The 19,214-nt window shown below is 38.0% G+C and overlaps 1 protein-coding gene across 12 annotated transcripts in view; it reads left to right on the top strand.

Annotated features, from left to right (window-relative positions):
* LOC119650566 (sodium/hydrogen exchanger 7) overlaps positions 1–18,906 on the top strand; it is a 136,920-nt gene extending 118,014 nt beyond the window's left edge. For 2 of the 12 annotated variants that reach the window (XM_038053376.1, XM_038053373.1), the window contains 5 exons: positions 10,661–10,720; positions 10,954–11,057; positions 11,114–11,222; positions 11,803–11,919; positions 18,161–18,906. In XM_038053376.1, coding sequence (XP_037909304.1) covers positions 10,661–10,720; positions 10,954–11,057; positions 11,114–11,222; positions 11,803–11,919; positions 18,161–18,238 — 468 coding nt within the window. In that variant the 3' untranslated portion in view covers positions 18,239–18,906. Of the gene's footprint in view, positions 1–10,660; positions 10,721–10,953; positions 11,058–11,113; positions 11,223–11,284; positions 11,764–11,802; positions 11,920–13,142; positions 14,190–18,160 lie in introns of those variants that run through there. The other 10 variants (XM_038053375.1, XM_038053381.1, XM_038053377.1 and 7 more) reach the window with 10 other exon arrangements.
* The last annotated feature ends 308 nt before the right edge of the window (positions 18,907–19,214 follow it).

The raw sequence follows: 19,214 nt of genomic DNA, 5'->3' as shown, positions 1-19,214 counted from the left end.
CAAAAATGAGTGACTTATGGTCCGTGAATAATGTGAACGGCCTGCCTTCAGGGGAATACCGGAAGTATTTAATTGCCAGCTACGTGGCGAGTAGCTCACTGTCATAGGTGCTGTAGTTCCGTTGACCGAGATTCAGCTGTTGGAGAAGAAGCTCAACGGCAGCCAAATTTGATTCACTTTTCGGTGAAGAGCAGCCACTACGGCAATGTCTGAGTCATCCTCGAGAACGTTACCGCGAAGTCCGGATTTGATGGTATGCATTGACTAAATCCAAGGTCGAGAAAATACGGCAATTTGCGATAGAGTGCGCGAAGTTGTTTATGAGTGGTATGGGATAGCGGTCAGGAATGGTCTGAGCATTCAGAGGTCTGTGGTCGCCATAAGGTCTCCATTCACCATTGGGTTTAGTGACCATCTGAAGTGGCGAAGACTAAAAACTAATTGAAGGTCTGCAAATACCCTGCTTAAGAAGTTCTTCGAACTCTTTCCGCGCAACTGCAAGCTTCTGCGGTGGTAATGGACGCACCTTAGAGAATAATGAGGAGGCAGAAGTGTTGATGTGGTGCTGAACATCATGCTTAACGGGCTCAGAGAGACTACGCTCGGTAGCGATGTTACGATATTTTTGAAGAAGTACACGAATACGTGCGTCGACAACGTCTTCAAAAACGATGGAAATAGTGCTGGGTGAGCAGGATGAGGTTTTTCCTGATGACCAGAGGCAGAGGCAAGTCCTGCGATAATTACCGTGGCCGTGCGGGTGGCGCCGCTTTGGCGTAGGAGCCCGGCAGCATAGTTCCTCCAACTTGAGACCCAATTCACTTTCACAAAAAGAACGGAGGCGAGGGAAAACGGTCCTGCGCATCTCTTGCGAAGTTATTTTTATATTTATGTGTGTTTGTTGTTTTTTTAATGACAATACATTTAAATTCTATTTTAATAACAACAAATACTAAATTTACTCTAGGTTGTTAATTCTTCTTCTTGCCTCTGTATAGATATCTTGCGAATGATGTTGGAAAGCCTGTTCGATTAAAACGCTTTTCCTGGAGTTCTTGAAATGCCGTTTCGTCAATGATTATCGAGAATTGGCGACGCTAATAATATTTGAATGGATAGTAAAATTGATTCTAATGTTATCGCTGGGCTGTATAAACCATTTGGTGGTAGTCGTAGGACATCTAAGCATATCTCCCCAGCATTATCAATGGTTGTGTGATAAATTGGCGTAATCAATTTTACCACAGGCAGTTGAAATGGACATTGTGTTGTGAATTCTAGCGATACTTTGAATTTTCCCTGCTGAGAAGATGAATCCTTGGGTCCTGGAACAATGGCCTGCAGCTTCGTAAAATCCCTTCGTCAACCGGCTTGCATTCAATAAAATGAACTTCTTCCGAAGCATTTAATCGTTTTAGTTCCAGTGGCACTCTTTTCGTGCGAATATCCCGTTTACTCATTTCCGATCAAGTTTTGAAAAGCAAATTTGATGTTTCAGTCACCTTCACGTGCAGAGAATCTCTCTCGCATGCGATCCCCACTCAGCGGCCTGCTACTGTTCTGACAGATTTCGGAGCAGTACCACGTGTGGAAATTGTTGTTGTCTGTCTTTAATACTTTCCTTTAAACTACAATTGATGTCACCACTTGTAATAAACACTTTATTTTTCTTATTTTAATCTTTAATGAATTATTAATAAATTAATTATTATTAAATTAAATTATTATTAAATTAATTATTATTAATTGGAACTTTCTTTTTGCTTCTCCTCGCGCTAGTCTCCTCTCGAACTGATATCGAAAATTTTCACTGTCAAAAGTAGTTTTTCAATATCGTGGCCAACTCATTTCGCACTTGCGCGTGCTACACGTATGTTGTTCGCTCCGCCACAGATTTAAGAGTTGTATCCTAGATGTGCGTAACAAGAGAGGCGCTGACGTCGGCTTTACGTTGGCTTGCATGTTGTGTCCGCCACTTCACGCAGAGTTGGAGAGCTCCGACCTCCCAAATTCAGTATCGATCGCTGTATGATTTGCATACAAGGGTGTGGGTGAGCTATTTTGCTGATCGGACGGCAGATGTACTGAGTAATCCGTCTGAGATTATCGATGAGCATTGAGCTACCATCTCTCTTTTCTCGGATACTACACCGACCCCGAAGGGGCGTCATAAGATCTGATTGAGTGCGAAAACGTCAAACCAAATGGATGAACGAAATTTCGGTTATCAATGCACTTAAATGGAGTAAAGCCGCTGGGCTTGACGATCCTCAGCAGAGTTATTTTTCGTTCCATCTGTAGTTATTGCAGATCTGCTACTTCTACTCGTACGGAAATGTTGGGAATCCGAGACCATCCCCAGAGAACGGAAGAAGGGGATGATCGTTTAGATTCCAAAGAAGGGCACGCATTTTGAGTGTGGCAATTCGAGTGGTATCTGCGTGCTCCCTACCATTGCAAAGAAAATGACTAAAATAATCATGGAACGCATCAAAGAACATTTCGAAACCTTGATCGACAGAGAGCAGCCTGATTTCCACTCCGGATCCTCCTGCATTGACGACATCAACATACAGACCATTTTAGAACAGTGCGTGGAGTTTAGATCTTCGCTGCACCTACTCTTTATCAATTTCGAGAAAGCTTTCGATAGCATGGAGAGGGAATATATCTGGAGTGCTCTATGCAGAACGGACATCCCGGAACAGCTAGTAGCCATTATCAGAGCGACATATGATGACGCAAATGCCATGGTCTGCACCTAGGTAAAATCTCATTCTGCATGTCGCTTTGCCTGGAGGACCTGGATGAATTTAATGGACTACGCCGCTAACATATGTTTGCTCTCTGACCGGGTTATTTACTTTGGTCAAATGGCTCTGAATTTAAAAAGGAAGGCAAGCGGAGTTGGATTGAAGTTAAACACCAGCAAAGCCAAGGTTCTTAGTCTGAAGAGTCCTCGCAAACTCTCTACCTGCATTAATCGACAGAGCATCTAAGGCGTTGATCAATTTGTATATCTAGGAAGCATCGTTTCTGCCTGGTACGCACTGTGATGGAAATGGTAGTGGATAGGTTACCCTGGGTGTACAATGGGAGCAACAGAGTTTGGGCAGTTCTGATGAATTGGACGAAATCGTAATCGTCTGTTTTTAAGGTTTTGTGTGAAACAAAACCTTATTAGAATCGAGACGGTGTCTGTCTGTCTGTCACACTCGATTTATTCAGAAACGGCTGGACCGATTGTCACGAAAATTGATGAGAGTATGTAATCTGGTGTTCCCTTTACATGCAGTAAGTGGCGCCATTTTGTGTTAAGTTTAAGGGGGGCTCTCCATACATGTAAATGAAGGGTACAAATTTTTTTTCACAGAATGTAGCCATGTGGGGTATCAAATGAAAGGTCTCAATTAGTACTTTTCGAAACTGATTCAATATTTGATGTTGGGTGAAAAATAGGGGAGTGAGGGCTCAAAATATGACCCCCAAAAAGTGTAACAGGTCTCGTGCTTCGAACCTATCCAACCGAAAAATCTGAAAAAAATCTCAGTGGTGCATCTCTACGAAATCTAGGCCTCAAAATATATCCGGTTCCGATATCTGCAGAAATAAAGTTAATAATAGTATATTTCCACATTTTAGAAATTTACCCGGCACCCCCCTTATGTTCATCCCAGAAGTACAAAATTTGGCATGCTTATAATGAAGAACATAATGCATAGTTTGGTCAAGTTTGAAGAAAATCCAACTATTATTAACAAAGTTATAGGGGGTGAAACTTCACATTTTTTTGTGAATTTCTTGCACTCTGCAACCTGCATGACGTCATCATCACATATCAATTCGTCAATACCACAACGAAATGAGAACGACGAATTGGGTCGCAGAGAATTATTTTGTTTTAGTTTTTTAGTTATCTGTCAACCAGACATGTGTGTATATAGGTATATAATATATGGGTGCTAATGAACTTTGCGGATAGTGGCTAATTCAGATAGATATAGGAAGTAAATCGGAAATATGGGTACGATCCATTGCATATATGTGTACAGTATTCGGAAGTAGACAGTTTGTTTGTTTAGGGTGACCGGAATATCTATGGCTGTAATATGTACGTATGTCTCGTAGTTTGGAGATTATATTGAATTTGTAGTTATACACGGATAGAAAAATGTGCGTTGAAATGTCTTACATAAGATGAACACAAAACCTTTATACCCGAAGCACGGGCTTCCGGTATTCCGACTTGTTTAAACTTTAGGTTTTAGCCTAAAAATAGGGACCCATGGAACAAAAAGTGGGAGAAAATTCTTCTCCAACTGACTAAAAGGTCCCTCGATTCCAAACGAAAATGGTATTAATAGAAAAACAACGACTATTTGTCTCTGTTCTTTGCCCAACGCATGGCAGAAAGCAACGAAAATAAAACGAAAAATATTGTAGTCTACGAGGAATTAGATATAATGCCAATGGTTCTCAGCTATTGGACTGTGTCCAAAATGTGTCAGGACGCCAGACAGCCTTTAGGAATATCGAATTGGTGGACCTCGGCACAAAACCAGGATATTTGGAGTTCCTTATTAAGACAGGCCTAAACCGGATACTGGTTGTTGCGCCGTTGATGCTGATGATACTCTTGATGAACATCGAATTCTGGAAAACGGTCGTCAAATTGCAAGAAATGAGGTAGACGGTGGGGGAATAACATTAATTCGCGCAAGAACTGACACAACTTTCGGATTTTTTGACGACACAGTTAAAATCTATTTACTAAAACCAGTGATACATTAATATATGACATTCGAAGAATATTGTGTAAAATTTTCAGGAAGAAATATTAAAACACAAGACAATGACAGCAATTATTCGAAACCATCTAAGAAAAAAAGTAGAATAGCAAGCCCCTCATAACTCGGTACTCAATCATCTGAAATGAAAAAATCAAAGTTTTTTCATTAGATGATCACTCTCTCCAGGTAGTGCTGGAAGTGTTTTTCGAAATTTCAATTTTTCACTTTTTGGGAAACACTTTGAATAAATTTATTCTTGCAAAATAAAAAATTAACAAATTTGAAAAAATCTGCAGCGTAAATCTCGTAAACTATGTACAGAAATAGTGTTCAAAAATTTGAAAGGGATTGGTATAGTAATTTTGGAGTTACCTCCCCAGTATACTATCGTCGAACGTGAACTTCGCAACTTTCGCAACTTTGCAGGAGGTCTCAGGCTTCCTCGCGAGTGTCGTGATAATGTCGATTACCCTTGACGAGTAGTTGATTGGTTTGTGTTGCAGCCACTCGGGTCCGTTCCACCATAAATCGCTTTTGAAGAGTTGAGAAGCAGTCACTCCCCGTGACGCTATGTCTGCCGGGTTCCAGTCTGTATCGACGTGTCTCCATTGACTAGAGTTGCTCGTAGCCTGTATTTCGCTCACCCTATTTGCGACGAACGTTTTCCACCTGGCTGGGTGATCACTCAACCAAGCGAGAACAATGGTCGAATCCGTCCAGTAAAATTCAGCTGTGTCGGCAGGGAATTCGCAAGTTTGCTTCACGTGTTTCATCAATCTGCATAGTAGACCGGCACCGTTCAATTCTAGCCGGGGTACTGACTGTACCTTTAAAGATGCCACTTTCGATTTCGATGTTAATATGTTCGCAGATACCGTGCCATCCGGATGTATTACTCGAACGTAAATCACCGCTGCAAAAGCTGCCATTGACGCGTCGCAGAAACCATGCAGTTCTACCTTGCAGCGATCAGACGTCTGTATGTATCGTGGTATTTGAAGTTGCGATAACGCTGGCCACTCCTTCATGTAGGTCAGCCACTCGATTTTCAACTGGTCAGGTACGGGCTTATCCCAATCCAGTTTCTGTAGCCACAACCTTTGGATAAAAATCTTACTAACTATTATGATGGGCTGGATCCAACCAAGCGGATCGAATAATCTTACAGCATTGGATGTAATTATTCATTTCGTAACTGGCTCGTTCGCTGAGATATAAGGCAGTTTCACTTTAAAGGTGAATATATCGTCTTTAGGAATCCATTGCAAACCCAATGTCTTGACGGTGTTTTCTAGATTGATGTTGACTACGTCAGACGTTTCCCGGTCAGCGGTGCTTACATGTTTCAGAACCTCCTCATAATTCGTGGACCATTTTCGAATGTTAAATCCAGCTTTTTTGAGAACGTTCACAATATCGTTTTGCAATTTCGTTGCACCTTCTATGGTCGAGGATCCGGTAAGCAAGTCATCTACATAGAAGTCCTTTTTGATGCTTTCACTTGCTGATGATGACGTGAATTGCTCGTCTTCAGCAACCTGTTGTAGGGTACGTGTTGCATGAAAGGGAGCACTGGCGGTGCCATAAGTTACTGTGTTTAGCCGGTAGTGCTTAATTGGACCCTGGGGTTCTGGTCTCCAAACAATTCGCAGTAAGTCGCAGTCTCGACTGTCCACGAGTATCTGTCGGTACATCTTCTCAATGTCAGCAGCCAATGTGTATTTATGCCTCCTCCACCGCAGCAATATTTCACAGATGGTGTATTGCGTATTTGGTCCCACCATTAGGATATCGTTCAACGAGGTGCCGGAGGAAGTTTTATGGGACGCATTGAATACGACGCGAACTTTCGTAGTTGTGCTGTCCTCTCTAATTACAGCATGATGTGGCAAGTAGTATGAGTGCTTGCAAACAATTTCTGCGGATGGGACCTCGCTCATATGTCCCAATTCCAAATATTCCTTTAGGAATGCATTGTACTGCGCTTTGAGCTCTGGATTCCGTTCGAGTTTTGCCTCTGTCTGGCGGAGGCGTATGATAGCGTCTTTTAATGACGGATGCAGCAGGATGGAGGGATTCATATCAGGCTTAATCGGCAGCCTGACTATGTATCGGCCTGACTTTGGATCCCTCTTAGTAGTTCGGATGAATTGCCTCTCGCAGTCTGCTTCCTCTAGGGTGAGGATTCGCTCTTGTGGTAACTCTTCCTGTTCCCATAATTTTCGTATGTCAGCATCTAGCTGTTCGATGCTAACCATACTGATGGAAGGTTCTGATGCTCGTATTACTTGGTTGACAGGCCCGGACAGGATCCAACCGATTTTGGTTTTTTGAGCCAAAACTTTGGTATTCTTTATCCGGATTACGCCCTTTTCAAATAGATCGCCATAAACGTCAGCACCCAGGAGGACGTCGTTCTTCCCCGGAATGTTATACGATGAATCAGCTAAGTCCTCCTGTGTCAATTCAGTTATCTTACATGGTGTCTTGGACTGGGGAATCTTGTCCGTTATATGGTTTACTACGACAAGAGATAAGTTGAAACACCTTGTCGACCATTTCTCTTTGCATTGAGCAGATATCGCTCCCTTGCTGCTCGTTGAATGACTCCCGATGCCGCTGATTGTCAGATTTGTCGCTTGACGTGGTAGCCGTAAGAGTTGCGCCGCAGCTTCACTGATGAACGAACGCTGGGACCGTTGATCAACCAATGCACGCAAAAGAATGAACGTTCCTTGATTGTCCTTTACCCGAATCCTTGTTGTAGCCAATAGAACAGCCGTAATGTCGACACAATTGTTGATAGCATTCAGCGATGAGACTTGTTGTTTTGGATTCGGCAAAGTTGAAGATGCAAATATGCAGCTCTATTCGACGATGCCTGGTGTAACATTGAGTTATGCCTTTTTCCACTCAGTTTGCACCCTTTACGTGATGGGCAGTTCCTGACTGTATGAGCCTCGTGTAAGCAATTGTAGCGCAGCCGCAAAGATGCTACCAACTCTCGTCGTCTGGTTATGTCTGATTTCAGAAATGTGTCGCATTGCGAAATTCGATGATCGCCCTGGCATACTCGGCAGACGGCTCCCGTTGCTTGTGCTGAGTGTGCCCCTATTTTCACCGTCTTGCGTTCGGTAAGCTGTACTGCTTCCAGTATTGTGAACCGTTGATGCAAGAAGCTCGTGAATTGATTCAAAGTTGGTATCTCGTTTGAAGAACCAATAAATTTCTGCCATTCCGAATTACTTTCATTGTCCAATTTTTGTTGCAGGATGTACACCATGATTAGGTCGACTAAATCTGCTCCCAATGATTCAGTATTGGCACGGAATTGTTCGGTCGTGTCCAATATTCGCTTGATACCTATCGCACTAGCCGGAGTGCTAGTCGGTAACCTCCATATGCCTTTCATGTAGGCATTCCTGATGGCCCTCTTATTGTTGTATCGCTCCTTCAGTAAATTCCATGCTGGCGCATAATTAGTCTCTGTTAAAGTGAGGTGGCGTATCAATTGTTCTGCCTCACCGTTGACCGGCGCACGAAGATACTGAAGCTTTTGTACACCACTTAATTTTTTGTTGTCGTGCACCATGACCTTGAATAAGTCATGGAATTCTGCCCACTGAGTGTAGCCGCCGCTGTAGCTGGGTATTTTAATCCTTTCTAGCCTGATTACGTTTTCGCCTGCATGTGGGGCCTCTTGAACTGCTGGACGTTGACTGCTCTCCGCAGCTATGTAACCGGCAATGTTTTGACGGAATACCACTGAGCATTCCCCCAGGCATCCTCGACCTCCTCGTACTCTTTCATGTACTGCGCAAGTAGTACTGCATCCTGAGCCCTCACGGTCTTCACCCTTCCGTGCAAGGCTTCGCATTTGGCCCATGCTGGCTTTAGCGTCTCCTCTCGGTGTTGAAAGTATTGTAAGTTGTATCGCGTCCTCGAATCCCTCTTGAAGTATGTCGCTGCTCGCTGACCACGTTTGCTGTGGACGCTGAATCTCCTTGTTCTGCTTGTCCCGGAGCCATTGTAGTATGCGAATGACTGAGTGTGTAGGATGTCTGAAAATATTGGCTCGACCAGAAATCCGGCTCGACGGACCATGTAAAAATGGGGCAGATATCAATCCTTAAATTGATATCTAGCCAACAATCCTTAAATTGTTGATGGCTGCCGGGATAGGTGCAATAATCCTCAAATTATTGTACGCTGGAGGAAGCAAGAAGAAACTACTGGTTTCACTTTTCTTTGGCTTGTCGCCCGGTTTATTACTATCACTTCGTTTTTATAAAAGAAATCTTATAACTAAGCAATTTACAATTTACACATTTTTGTTTACATGACCATTTAGCAATTTACAATTGACACATTTCTGTTTACATGACCTATTGATTCGTTTCTGGCACAAGCGCATATTCAGCATTTTTCTTTGAACTGCTATTATGTTGACGTAATTACTAATGACTTGTGCGAAAGTAGACCAATGTGTCGATGCACTTATTAATTTTAGCTGAACTGCTATTATGTTATTTTGTATGATTCGAACACATTGGAATATTTTTTGTACACGACGGGCAAAGTTTCCCATCAATCGTCTGGTGTGATACTGTGTATGCATACAATTGAAAACACTAGTGGATGAAAGTATCGGTCGATGTCATTTGGGGCGTATTGACCAGTCAACATCGATGAGAACTTTTTTTACACAAATGGGTGTATATTTCTATAAATAACAAGTTGGAATACCGGAAGCAGGGCGTTTCGGGTAGGAAGGTTTTGTGTTCATCTTATGTGAGAAATACCCTATTAACGTTTTTTTTTTCATTCGCGTATGAGATATTCAAAATATCCCTTGTTGTACACATGTATTTCCAAACCCTAACTCCTCCGTTAATATGAGTTCACCTTAGAGGCTTAGAGTACGATAAATTCAAGTGAAATTTTGACCTTCTACAACTTTGTTAATATTAGTTGGATTTTTGTCAAACCCAAAATTATGCATTATGCTATTACTTATAACTGTACCAGATTTTGTGTTTCTAGGGTGAACTTACGGGGGGTTTCGAGTAAATTTCTAAAATATGGTTGGTGGTTAACTTAAGCAGATATTGAAATGGGATGTATTTTAAGGCCTAGATTGCGCATATTTCCACCATTGTGTTTTTCAGATTTTTTGATTGGATAGATTCTTTTTGGATTGATAGATTCTATTACACTTTGTAGGTCACGCATTTTGAGCCCTCACTCCCCTAAATTTCATTCGGTACGAAAAATATCATCAATTTGAAAAAGTACTAATTGATATCTCACACGACTGTATTCTATAGAAAAAATGTACACCCCTCTTCACATGTATGGCGAGTCCACGTATAAACCCAATGGAGAATGATGCAGTCCGTTGCATGTAACGACATTCACAGACCACATGTTCTCGTCAAATTTCTTGACAATTGGTCTAGCCATTTCCGAGTAAATCGGGTGTGACAGTCAGAGGTCGGATAGATTCAAATAAGGTTTTGTTTTACAAAAAAACTTGAATAACAGAAATGTATGGCGAATTTATTAAAAGATCTACATCTGTTTCTATTATGTTTCATTACATTACTATTCAAAAATTTTATAAAAATGTACAGCTTCTGTTTTTCTCTTAAATATATAAAAATCACGCTCTGCTCCTCATTTGACTTCTAGAAATTGAAATTTCAATGGAATAAGTATTTTCAATGGAATATGTATTATTTGCATCAATAAGCATTTATGTGGCGAAAATAGCAATTCCCAGTTAATTTCTTCCTATTTCTTATATTTTTTCATTTTTATTAACCAAAATCCTGTTATTCAAAACTGATGGTTTGTTATTTAATTTCAAGTCTATCGACACTGGACTTAATTTGGGTCAACTCCCCATTTCACGACGGCGGAGTTCTTTGGTAAGAACGAATGATCTGGACTTATACTCTTGCTTTGAAGAAAGGCATTGCCTTTAATTAGCCCCACTCCCCTCTTCTTATTTTTTTTCTGCATGTCATGCAATTCACTATCAGGGGTTCTACTTTACGTTAATATATTTCTATATTCCTCTTTTCAATCATTTTTGGTCTTCAATGGGAAATTACTAGTGACTTTAGCAAAGTATAATGATTACGTTTCCTTTTAATTTCAGGATGCCGAAAATGCAGATGGCGATGGTGTAACAACGCCAGGAGGTGGTAAGAGAAATCATGAGAAAGCTTTTCTAGCTCGTATTTGGGGCAACTTCGATACAAAGTAAATTATTTATAATGCACCACGATATTTCTATAGTACAATATTTGCTTCTGCAGGTATATGAAGCCGTTATTAACTCATTCTCGTCCCACGCTGTTAGAAACCTTGCCAGTTTGCTGTAATCCTATTGCGAGGTTGCTTACTACTACTGAACAACTTACACAGGTTAGTAAATGATCATTTTGCTGGTGGTGTTACACCTTTGATTTTCGTTATTCGTTTTGTAGTTCATTGTCCCCTAATCTTTATTCGGCACAAATGTTAAAATAACAAGTAATTTATTCCATCATTTTAAGGATGCATTTCTATGATGTGGGTTCAGGTAGCAGAACTTGAACTGCTGGATTTATCACATTTAATAATCATATTTTGATGAATGCAAATAAAGAAAAAAAATGATATTTATTTACATCTGTTTGATATTAGTGAAATAAAAACCATAAATTGAATACTACTTAGAAGATGAACACTTTGGTCATGATGACTATAAAATGGATTCCGTTTTTACTTTTCTTCATACCTCTGCTTTTCAAATAAATCACGAAACACTAAATGACTTGAATGGCTTTTCCATAACTAAATTTTATTCACCGGTTTTTAAATCAAATTTCTTAGATATTTTCAAGTGATATTTATTTCATTCAAAGACCCGGCGACAAACAATGTAAATCTCGTCCTCATAACATAGAAATCCATCTTAAATGAAGCATATAACCAAAAATATTGTGTTATTGTAAAACAACAGGATAGTGGGATGAGACGGTCGGATTCTGATTCCGATTTGTGTCTTGACGATGATGATTACCGGAATTCTGGAAGTGGTGGCGACGGGCAACGAATACGTAGAAACTCAATTAATCGAGTAAGTATACGAGTCGTATCGGATGATCGGAATACCTTTTTTGCTAGCTATAAAAATCGAGATTAAGCTTTTTAACCATAAAATGCAAGAAAGCAAAAGACAGTATTAAAAAAGTAACAATAATGAACCATGGCTATTTGTAAGAAAAATTTACTTTTGAGGCAAGTTATACATTCACTAATAAATTGGATGCCTCCTGTTGTTTTCTATTTCACAATAATTCCTAAATTTTCACGTTTTTGTTGATTTTTTATTTTACGCAATGAAACGGGGAAGAAAGAAGAAATTAATTGGCTACCTGCTGCCAAGCAATTGCCCGTAGCCGTTCTTGATATAATGCAAAATATGAACGCATGCAGTTCTTGGCAGTTTTTTGTGGTAATTATAAAAAAAATAAAGGAAAAGCTCGCAGTGATGAAGGAAACACCACAAAAGACGTTATTGGCAAAAAAAAATTTATAGTCAAATTGGAAGTTTCTTCTATTTTCTATATTCATGTTGTGTACTCGATCTAAATGAAGTAAAATCTACTGAAAACGATTCACCAAACAAAAAAATAAAAACTGGTCCAAAATTATTCCTTTAAAGAATGCAGAAATATTAACAATTTCTTGAGTATTCATAAAGACCCCCGCTTCACCTTAGTATTGAAAAAAGACAAAATTTTGTATATCGTAATATGGTGTCAGCTATTTTTGTGAAATTGACTGATTGTTGGTGATACTAGAGTTACGCGCTACATCGAAATTTATCAACCTTATTTGCTTTGCGGGTGTTTTAAAAATATTTTTGGAAACAAAGCAAGAAACCAGAAAACAATAATTTCTTCTTTCTAATTTTCGGGAATATAAAACTTCAAATTTTAGAACGGGTTTCTTATTTTGACTAATCATGAAAATGGCAAAAAGATTAAAGTAAAAATAAATAAAGGAATTTATCTAGTCAAATAATCTATTTACCTCCACAGAAGAATTTAATAACCTAACAATACCATATTTATTTCCTCTAATTTTTAATATTTACTGTTGTTTTGCATGCTGACATTTTATTTTATTTACAATAAATGGATATTTATTGATGAACATAAAATGAATACGAACTAAAACTACTGATAATGCAACCAATTTTTACTAATTTAAAACTACAATATCAAATAACTGACTTTACTACAACATATTTGTATGCAACCTAAATACAAATAAAATGAACAAAAACACGAGAAGGCGAACACTGTTGCACAAGAAGTTAATCAAATTATTACCAATCTTGGCGTTGTAGCAAATGATTTTATGTAAAATGTGTGGTAGTCAGTATGTTAGGAATGTACGGAATAGTACAAGTTAATTAAGATTTGTTGTAAAATTTGATTTTTCGTTCATATTGGTTGCTTGTAATGAAATGTCGAAATTCATTTATTATTAGTCTTTAGCACATCTTGTTTTTTTTATTGTTGAACATGTAGTTTAAAGTGAAAATTTCCCGAAGAAAACGCAAATCCCTGACGTAGAATGATATTAATTTCCAATGATAGCACTGCTAACCTAATTAAGGCTCAAATAAAAATCCCAGGAAGTACTGTTTCGCATAAAACAGCACTTCTGAATGCTTTTTATTCGAGGAAATTACAACCTGAAAAAAAATTCACCAAATCACAAACTTAGGCTGTTAAGAAACAATACACCGTCAAGTTTTTAATAAGTTCGTGCTAACAATTTCTGTAAATTTTTATCGGCAAATCATTCATTGTAAAGGTTTTTGGGTTTATAGTCTTCCCCGTTAATTTTATTAATGTATTTTTGTTGGCTGTGTTTTCTATTATTATTCTTATGGTTTCTTCCTTCGTTTATTTGCAGACATTATAGAACAGATGTACCCTTATATGCTTTTTTGGTAGAGAAGCAGAAATTCGTTAGAGGCTCTTATGTGTTTTTTCAATGTACGCATATGTTGCGATGGTGATTGTCCAATTTTGCCCATATTCTACATTTATTCCGTTGAAAATTATTCATTTATATCTTTTTGCTAAACGTTTTTGCTAAAATCATATTCACCTTAATTGTTGATCATCTGGAAGTTGTCGTAAAGAAGTTGACATTAAGAGTAACATTGTCAGAAGAGAAAGGGAGAGAGAACAAGCAGTTTTTACTACTGATGACGAACGATAACATTGAAGGGGTCATTGGGCCAAGTAGCATTAATCTGAAAATACTAGTAAATAATTTCTATTTTAGCAAACATTTATTAAATCTTAAATGAGTTTTTTGTTTTGATGTCACGATTTTCGATTTTCATATTACTAACATCATCATATATGAAAAAATTGTGTATTTTGCAGAAACTTGCTCTATTATAATAACAGCGTTAGGAAGTTGAGACATTTCCGAATGTTTCCTTCATGATCATAAGCTTCCAGATTACCCAGAATTATTTAACACCTCTTGTGTGCAATCGGATGCAATTTCATCTACACCTTTCATATACTCCTTGAGATTTTGTAGTTTGTCTTTTGACGTTTGATAATATTCTGATCCATCGGTCCGAGGAAACGAACAAACTTCACATTGATTAAACCACCGGATGACATCCATATCTTGAGTATGGCTGGCTTGGCTTGTGATTCCACAAAGTGAACACGATACCAATCCGGAAAGAGCTCGCTCCTCACCTAAGGTTTCGATTGACTTTTTTAACTAACTGGCAGTTTATTCTTGTCTACATATTTGAAAGTCTGTGGATTCTCAGACTCCCCTACGACTAGTATATATAATATCCGTTTCATCTGCATTGTAAATTTGTTCCTTTCCTTTGAACCTTTTGCATTAGCTTTTTTCTAAATATAATTGATAAATAATTTTTCGGCAGTTTTATTTTTCTCCACAAGCCTTAGTAAGCGTATACACGTCATATAAAAATACGAATGACCCAATATCATGGTACGTTTATGGTTTGAACTAGAATGGTTCTGTGTTGAGAAAACTCCGGAACCATGTACAGACGAACATTGAAAATTGAAAATAAAATTAGCGACTCCATCGGATGTATCCTGGCTACTTCCTTAGTAGCCTGGCTACTCCAGCCGTTAGAGAATGCAACTATAAATCCCAAAGTCATGTCGTGTCACATCGGCCGCCATTATAATGATTCTGCTGATTTGGGGATGACCAAAATGAATACCATCAATCGTGAAAAATGACACCACTTTAAAAGTGGAGCTGCACTTAGGTGCTGTTCACAATGCACCTTTCTAGGAGGGTTCCCCAGCGATTAACAATAGTCCAGAAGGTCATTTTGTGCCCCAGGAAGTCAGCAGACTAATTACAAGACCCATAATATCAAACTATACGCATTTTCGGCCTAGCTTATAATTAAGGGGGTCATCCCGTGCGTCGGATCCGAGGAATCGATTTTTTTTCTGGTATCAATTTTATCTAGATATAGTGTAGAATATATGGGCAAGGTGATTTTTTGATATTTGGAGTCGTTTGGGAATTACATTCGATCGCCGTAATAAAGCGCGTATTTTTCGGTCCGAAAGAAGAGGACAAGAATTGAAGCCAAGGCTGTACATGTGTTTTTTGAAGAAACCTAAGGTTTATGAAATAGTTATAGCAGATTAATGGTCAGTTAATATTTTATGGTTAAAATCGCATTCTACTTTTAAATACGTTTTTCTCGAAACTGCAAATTGAAAATCGACTGCCACCATAGCCCAAAATCTATCCAACGAAATTCATTTGATAGTTTTTCTATTCATTAAAAAAGCCTTGAAAAACACCAAAATTTACAAGAAAAAAGGTTTAAAAGGCAAAACAATTTAGCTTTCAATACTTTTAATAATCCTAGTTTGCGGACTGTGGTTAAGTCCGCACGTTAAAATATCGTTTGCATTTTTTCTTTAAGATGATCACGGCACCCAATAGCGTGACAGCAGAAAAACACTTTTTTTGGAGATGGGTTTATAGGTTGCTGTGTATTTCAGTAATGAACTATGCTATCGAACTGGAAAAATTACTACGCCTGCTGAAGATATTATTAAAAATATGTCGTGAAAAATGCGTATTTGTAACTTCAGTTCTTCAAGTTCTTCGCAAGAAAATTTTAAAAAAGGGGAGAAAAACGACCTTCACACGGAATGACCCCCTTAAGGTTCGCAACGTGGCCACAATAGAAGATTTGTTCCATTTGAAAGTTTCTAGGATAAAAGTTTCAAGTAAAGTTCATAAATGTTTATCTATTCATTTCGTCTTTTGATCAATTGTTCACAAATATCTGACCCAAAGTCTGTCAAAATTAATAAAGAGGTCACTTTGTCCGTTTAGGAAAAACTGGGTCGCTGTAATATACCACTATTAACTTTATTTAGATGCACGTTGAATTTGGGGTATTTTGAGCCGTAGATATCTTATAGGGCCATCATCTGAAAATGAGACTTTGGTTTCAGAATTCACTTTTTATCCTCATCGCCCCCCCCCTTTCTTAGGAGCGGCTTCAAAAAGTATTATCTTTTATTTGATATTCCACTCGATAAAAAATCTTTACATCATCTTTTTGTACGTACGGGGATCCCTCTTAAATTCAGCGCAAAATGATGTTATTCATTATCTAAAGGGGGGTTGATAAATCGAATATCCCCACCAAATTTCGTGTTAACAGGTGAAACGGTTTCGGAATAAGTTGCATAAGGTGAACAGTGAACCACTTTTAATATGGTTGTTTTTACACAATAACTTTAAAACAAATGAAGCAGAGATTTATACTTCACGAATTGCCTCACTATAATCCGCAAGGAGAACTGTGAATCCCAATGGCTTCATTTCCTTCAGGGAATTGGCCGAATTGTCGCAAATATGGTGTATTGAAAAAAGTGATTATAATTTTTGATAGCCACACTGTTAATTTTCATAAATCATTCAGGTTTACTTTGTAGTGTAAAACTAAAATAGATCTACACCTGCCGCTACAAACGATTGGCTTGATTTTGGGGAGTTATATATCGCCATCCACATGCAAGTGCGTTAATGTGTACGGATGCATCGCAAGCGCTTGGGGAAATTCCCTTTGATTTGTCGGAAAAATCGACACTCAACCGGAGCTGTTTCAAGTGCTTGCAAATCTATAAAACTAGGCCAAAAATTTTCCGAACAGGGTTCTGCGTCTTTGGACGCTTCTGAATCCGCACCGGAGATTTTGCGTGTTTTCCTTTTACGGTGCGTATCCAGAAAATAACCCCCAATAAGTAATTGGCGGTGTGAGCTCTTTATTGCTGCGTAGCACTGTACTGTCCTATGCTGGTAATAATCCGGCAAATTGTGGTGAATTTTCACCATCAAAATTGCCAACATCCAAGTGTAGCTCCAAGAAACAACCGTCAGCACACGGTTATTGCCTGTTTGCTGGTGAAATTGGTGGGTCGAGTCTTTTGATCTCACTTTGAATCACGTAAGTGATTATCATCCAAGTTTACCTCTCATCAACAACACAATCTTGACGAAGTGGAATAACAGAAATGGCTAGTATCTAGGCGCCTATAGTACAGCAATGATATACGATTTTGAGAACAGCTTAATGCTTTAATGAGTTATTCGCGAAAATAAAACTCAAAACTCAACAAAAGTAGTAAGTCCTTCAGTTTTTGTTTCCTCCCCTTCGATAATAATATTATAAGTTTTTCGGGTAGATAGTTTCTGGGATTAGATCACGGTAAGCTATAGCACTTGCATATTTTGAACTGTCGCCTCTCTATTCTTGGAAAAAATATCAAGATCGTGTTCGAGGAGTAATAATTAATAAACATAATATGTTATATATTTGTAAGAAGATCGTGATAGTAGTCAGCAGATTCTAAAGCAACATAAAGTTATAATTAAATTAATCTGAATAGCCAAGAGCCGCTTTACTGTCGCAGCCCCCTAGACAAGGATTGAGGCAATTTTATTACAGTATATGGACCGTTTATGATATTTAGTCTGAATGGATCACATTCTACGCCGAATCTACTTTGTTTTTCTCTCCCTTTCTCTTTCTTTCGTTTCATCATACACATTAAAATGAATATTGTTACTTTTATTTGAATTAGTGGGATCAGGCAAAAAATAGTACTTCAGATCATGGTGTTACAGTTTAATCCAACACAAGATTCTATCATGCTCTTACTTTTACTATGAACATATTTTCAGATTCACTGTTACCAAAATTAAACGTAATTTTTTTTGTGTTGTTTCAATTGTATGCATACAAATAGTTGGAAATATTGGAACAAGTCCAAAGTCCTGTCTCGACACGAGTACGACTTTTAGGACTCTACGGGAAATCACTCTAAACTGATCGGTATTGAAGTATGTATTTTATTAAATATTTCAAATTCATTATGAAGCGAACAATTACACTAAATTTGAGCAACATGTTCTCACTTCATTATTTTGGTAGCCTTAAATTTATCGAACATAAAACTGGTAAAATGTATTTATACTATTCAAAAAAGCACTTGATTCGATTCGTAGAGGGTTCGTATGATTATAAGAATGTACAGGATTTAAAACGTCACTAAATATCTAAGGAATGATTTTCAAAATAATGATACAGAGATTGATCATAACATTAAATGTTATTACTTGTTAATGGCTGTGAGCTTGGAAGCCGTTCGATTTTGAAAAGAAAATATTTCATAAACATATTGTGAATGGCAGCAAACATTAATTAAGTTGTTCGCGTATGTAATTTATTACACTTACTAAATAATGTGACGAAAATTTTAATTCGCAATCCAGAAGTTTTGTTACAATCACTTGGATGTAAATTTATTAAGCCACGATAATTGCGAGTTGAAGTAAATTTTCCTAAATATTTAATTTATTCGATAAATAGAATTGAAAAAAAGCTCACATTATTTCATGGAAGAATGAATGTTAAATTTAGAATACTGGACTGTTCTATTAAAATGGAAGTATTTGGTTTGGTTGATAGAAATTTATTCAGTAAAATTTATTAATAAAATTCAGAATTGTTTTATTTCTTTCGAGAATGACGGGTCTTGTGCTTATGAGGTGAGTATTGAGCAATAAATGCACTTCTTTAAACAACCTGGATTTTGTTTTGATTTCAAAGCAAACATTTGCTTTATTAAATATTTAGAGAAATTATAGGAGATATTTGATTATCATAAACGATAATTATGACCATGTTGCCAAACTTAAGTAGCAGGGTCAGTAGAATTATTTATATTGATTGCCTGCATTAAGTGCAATCCAATAGAAAGGGCTATATAATACTGTGTTAAAAATGATTCTTATGATCTG

The sequence above is a fragment of the Hermetia illucens genome, chromosome 3 (genome assembly GCF_905115235.1).
Source record: "Hermetia illucens chromosome 3, iHerIll2.2.curated.20191125, whole genome shotgun sequence".
NCBI lineage: Eukaryota > Metazoa > Arthropoda > Insecta > Diptera > Stratiomyidae > Hermetia > Hermetia illucens.
This window is presented reverse-complemented; position numbering and strand designations above follow the sequence as displayed.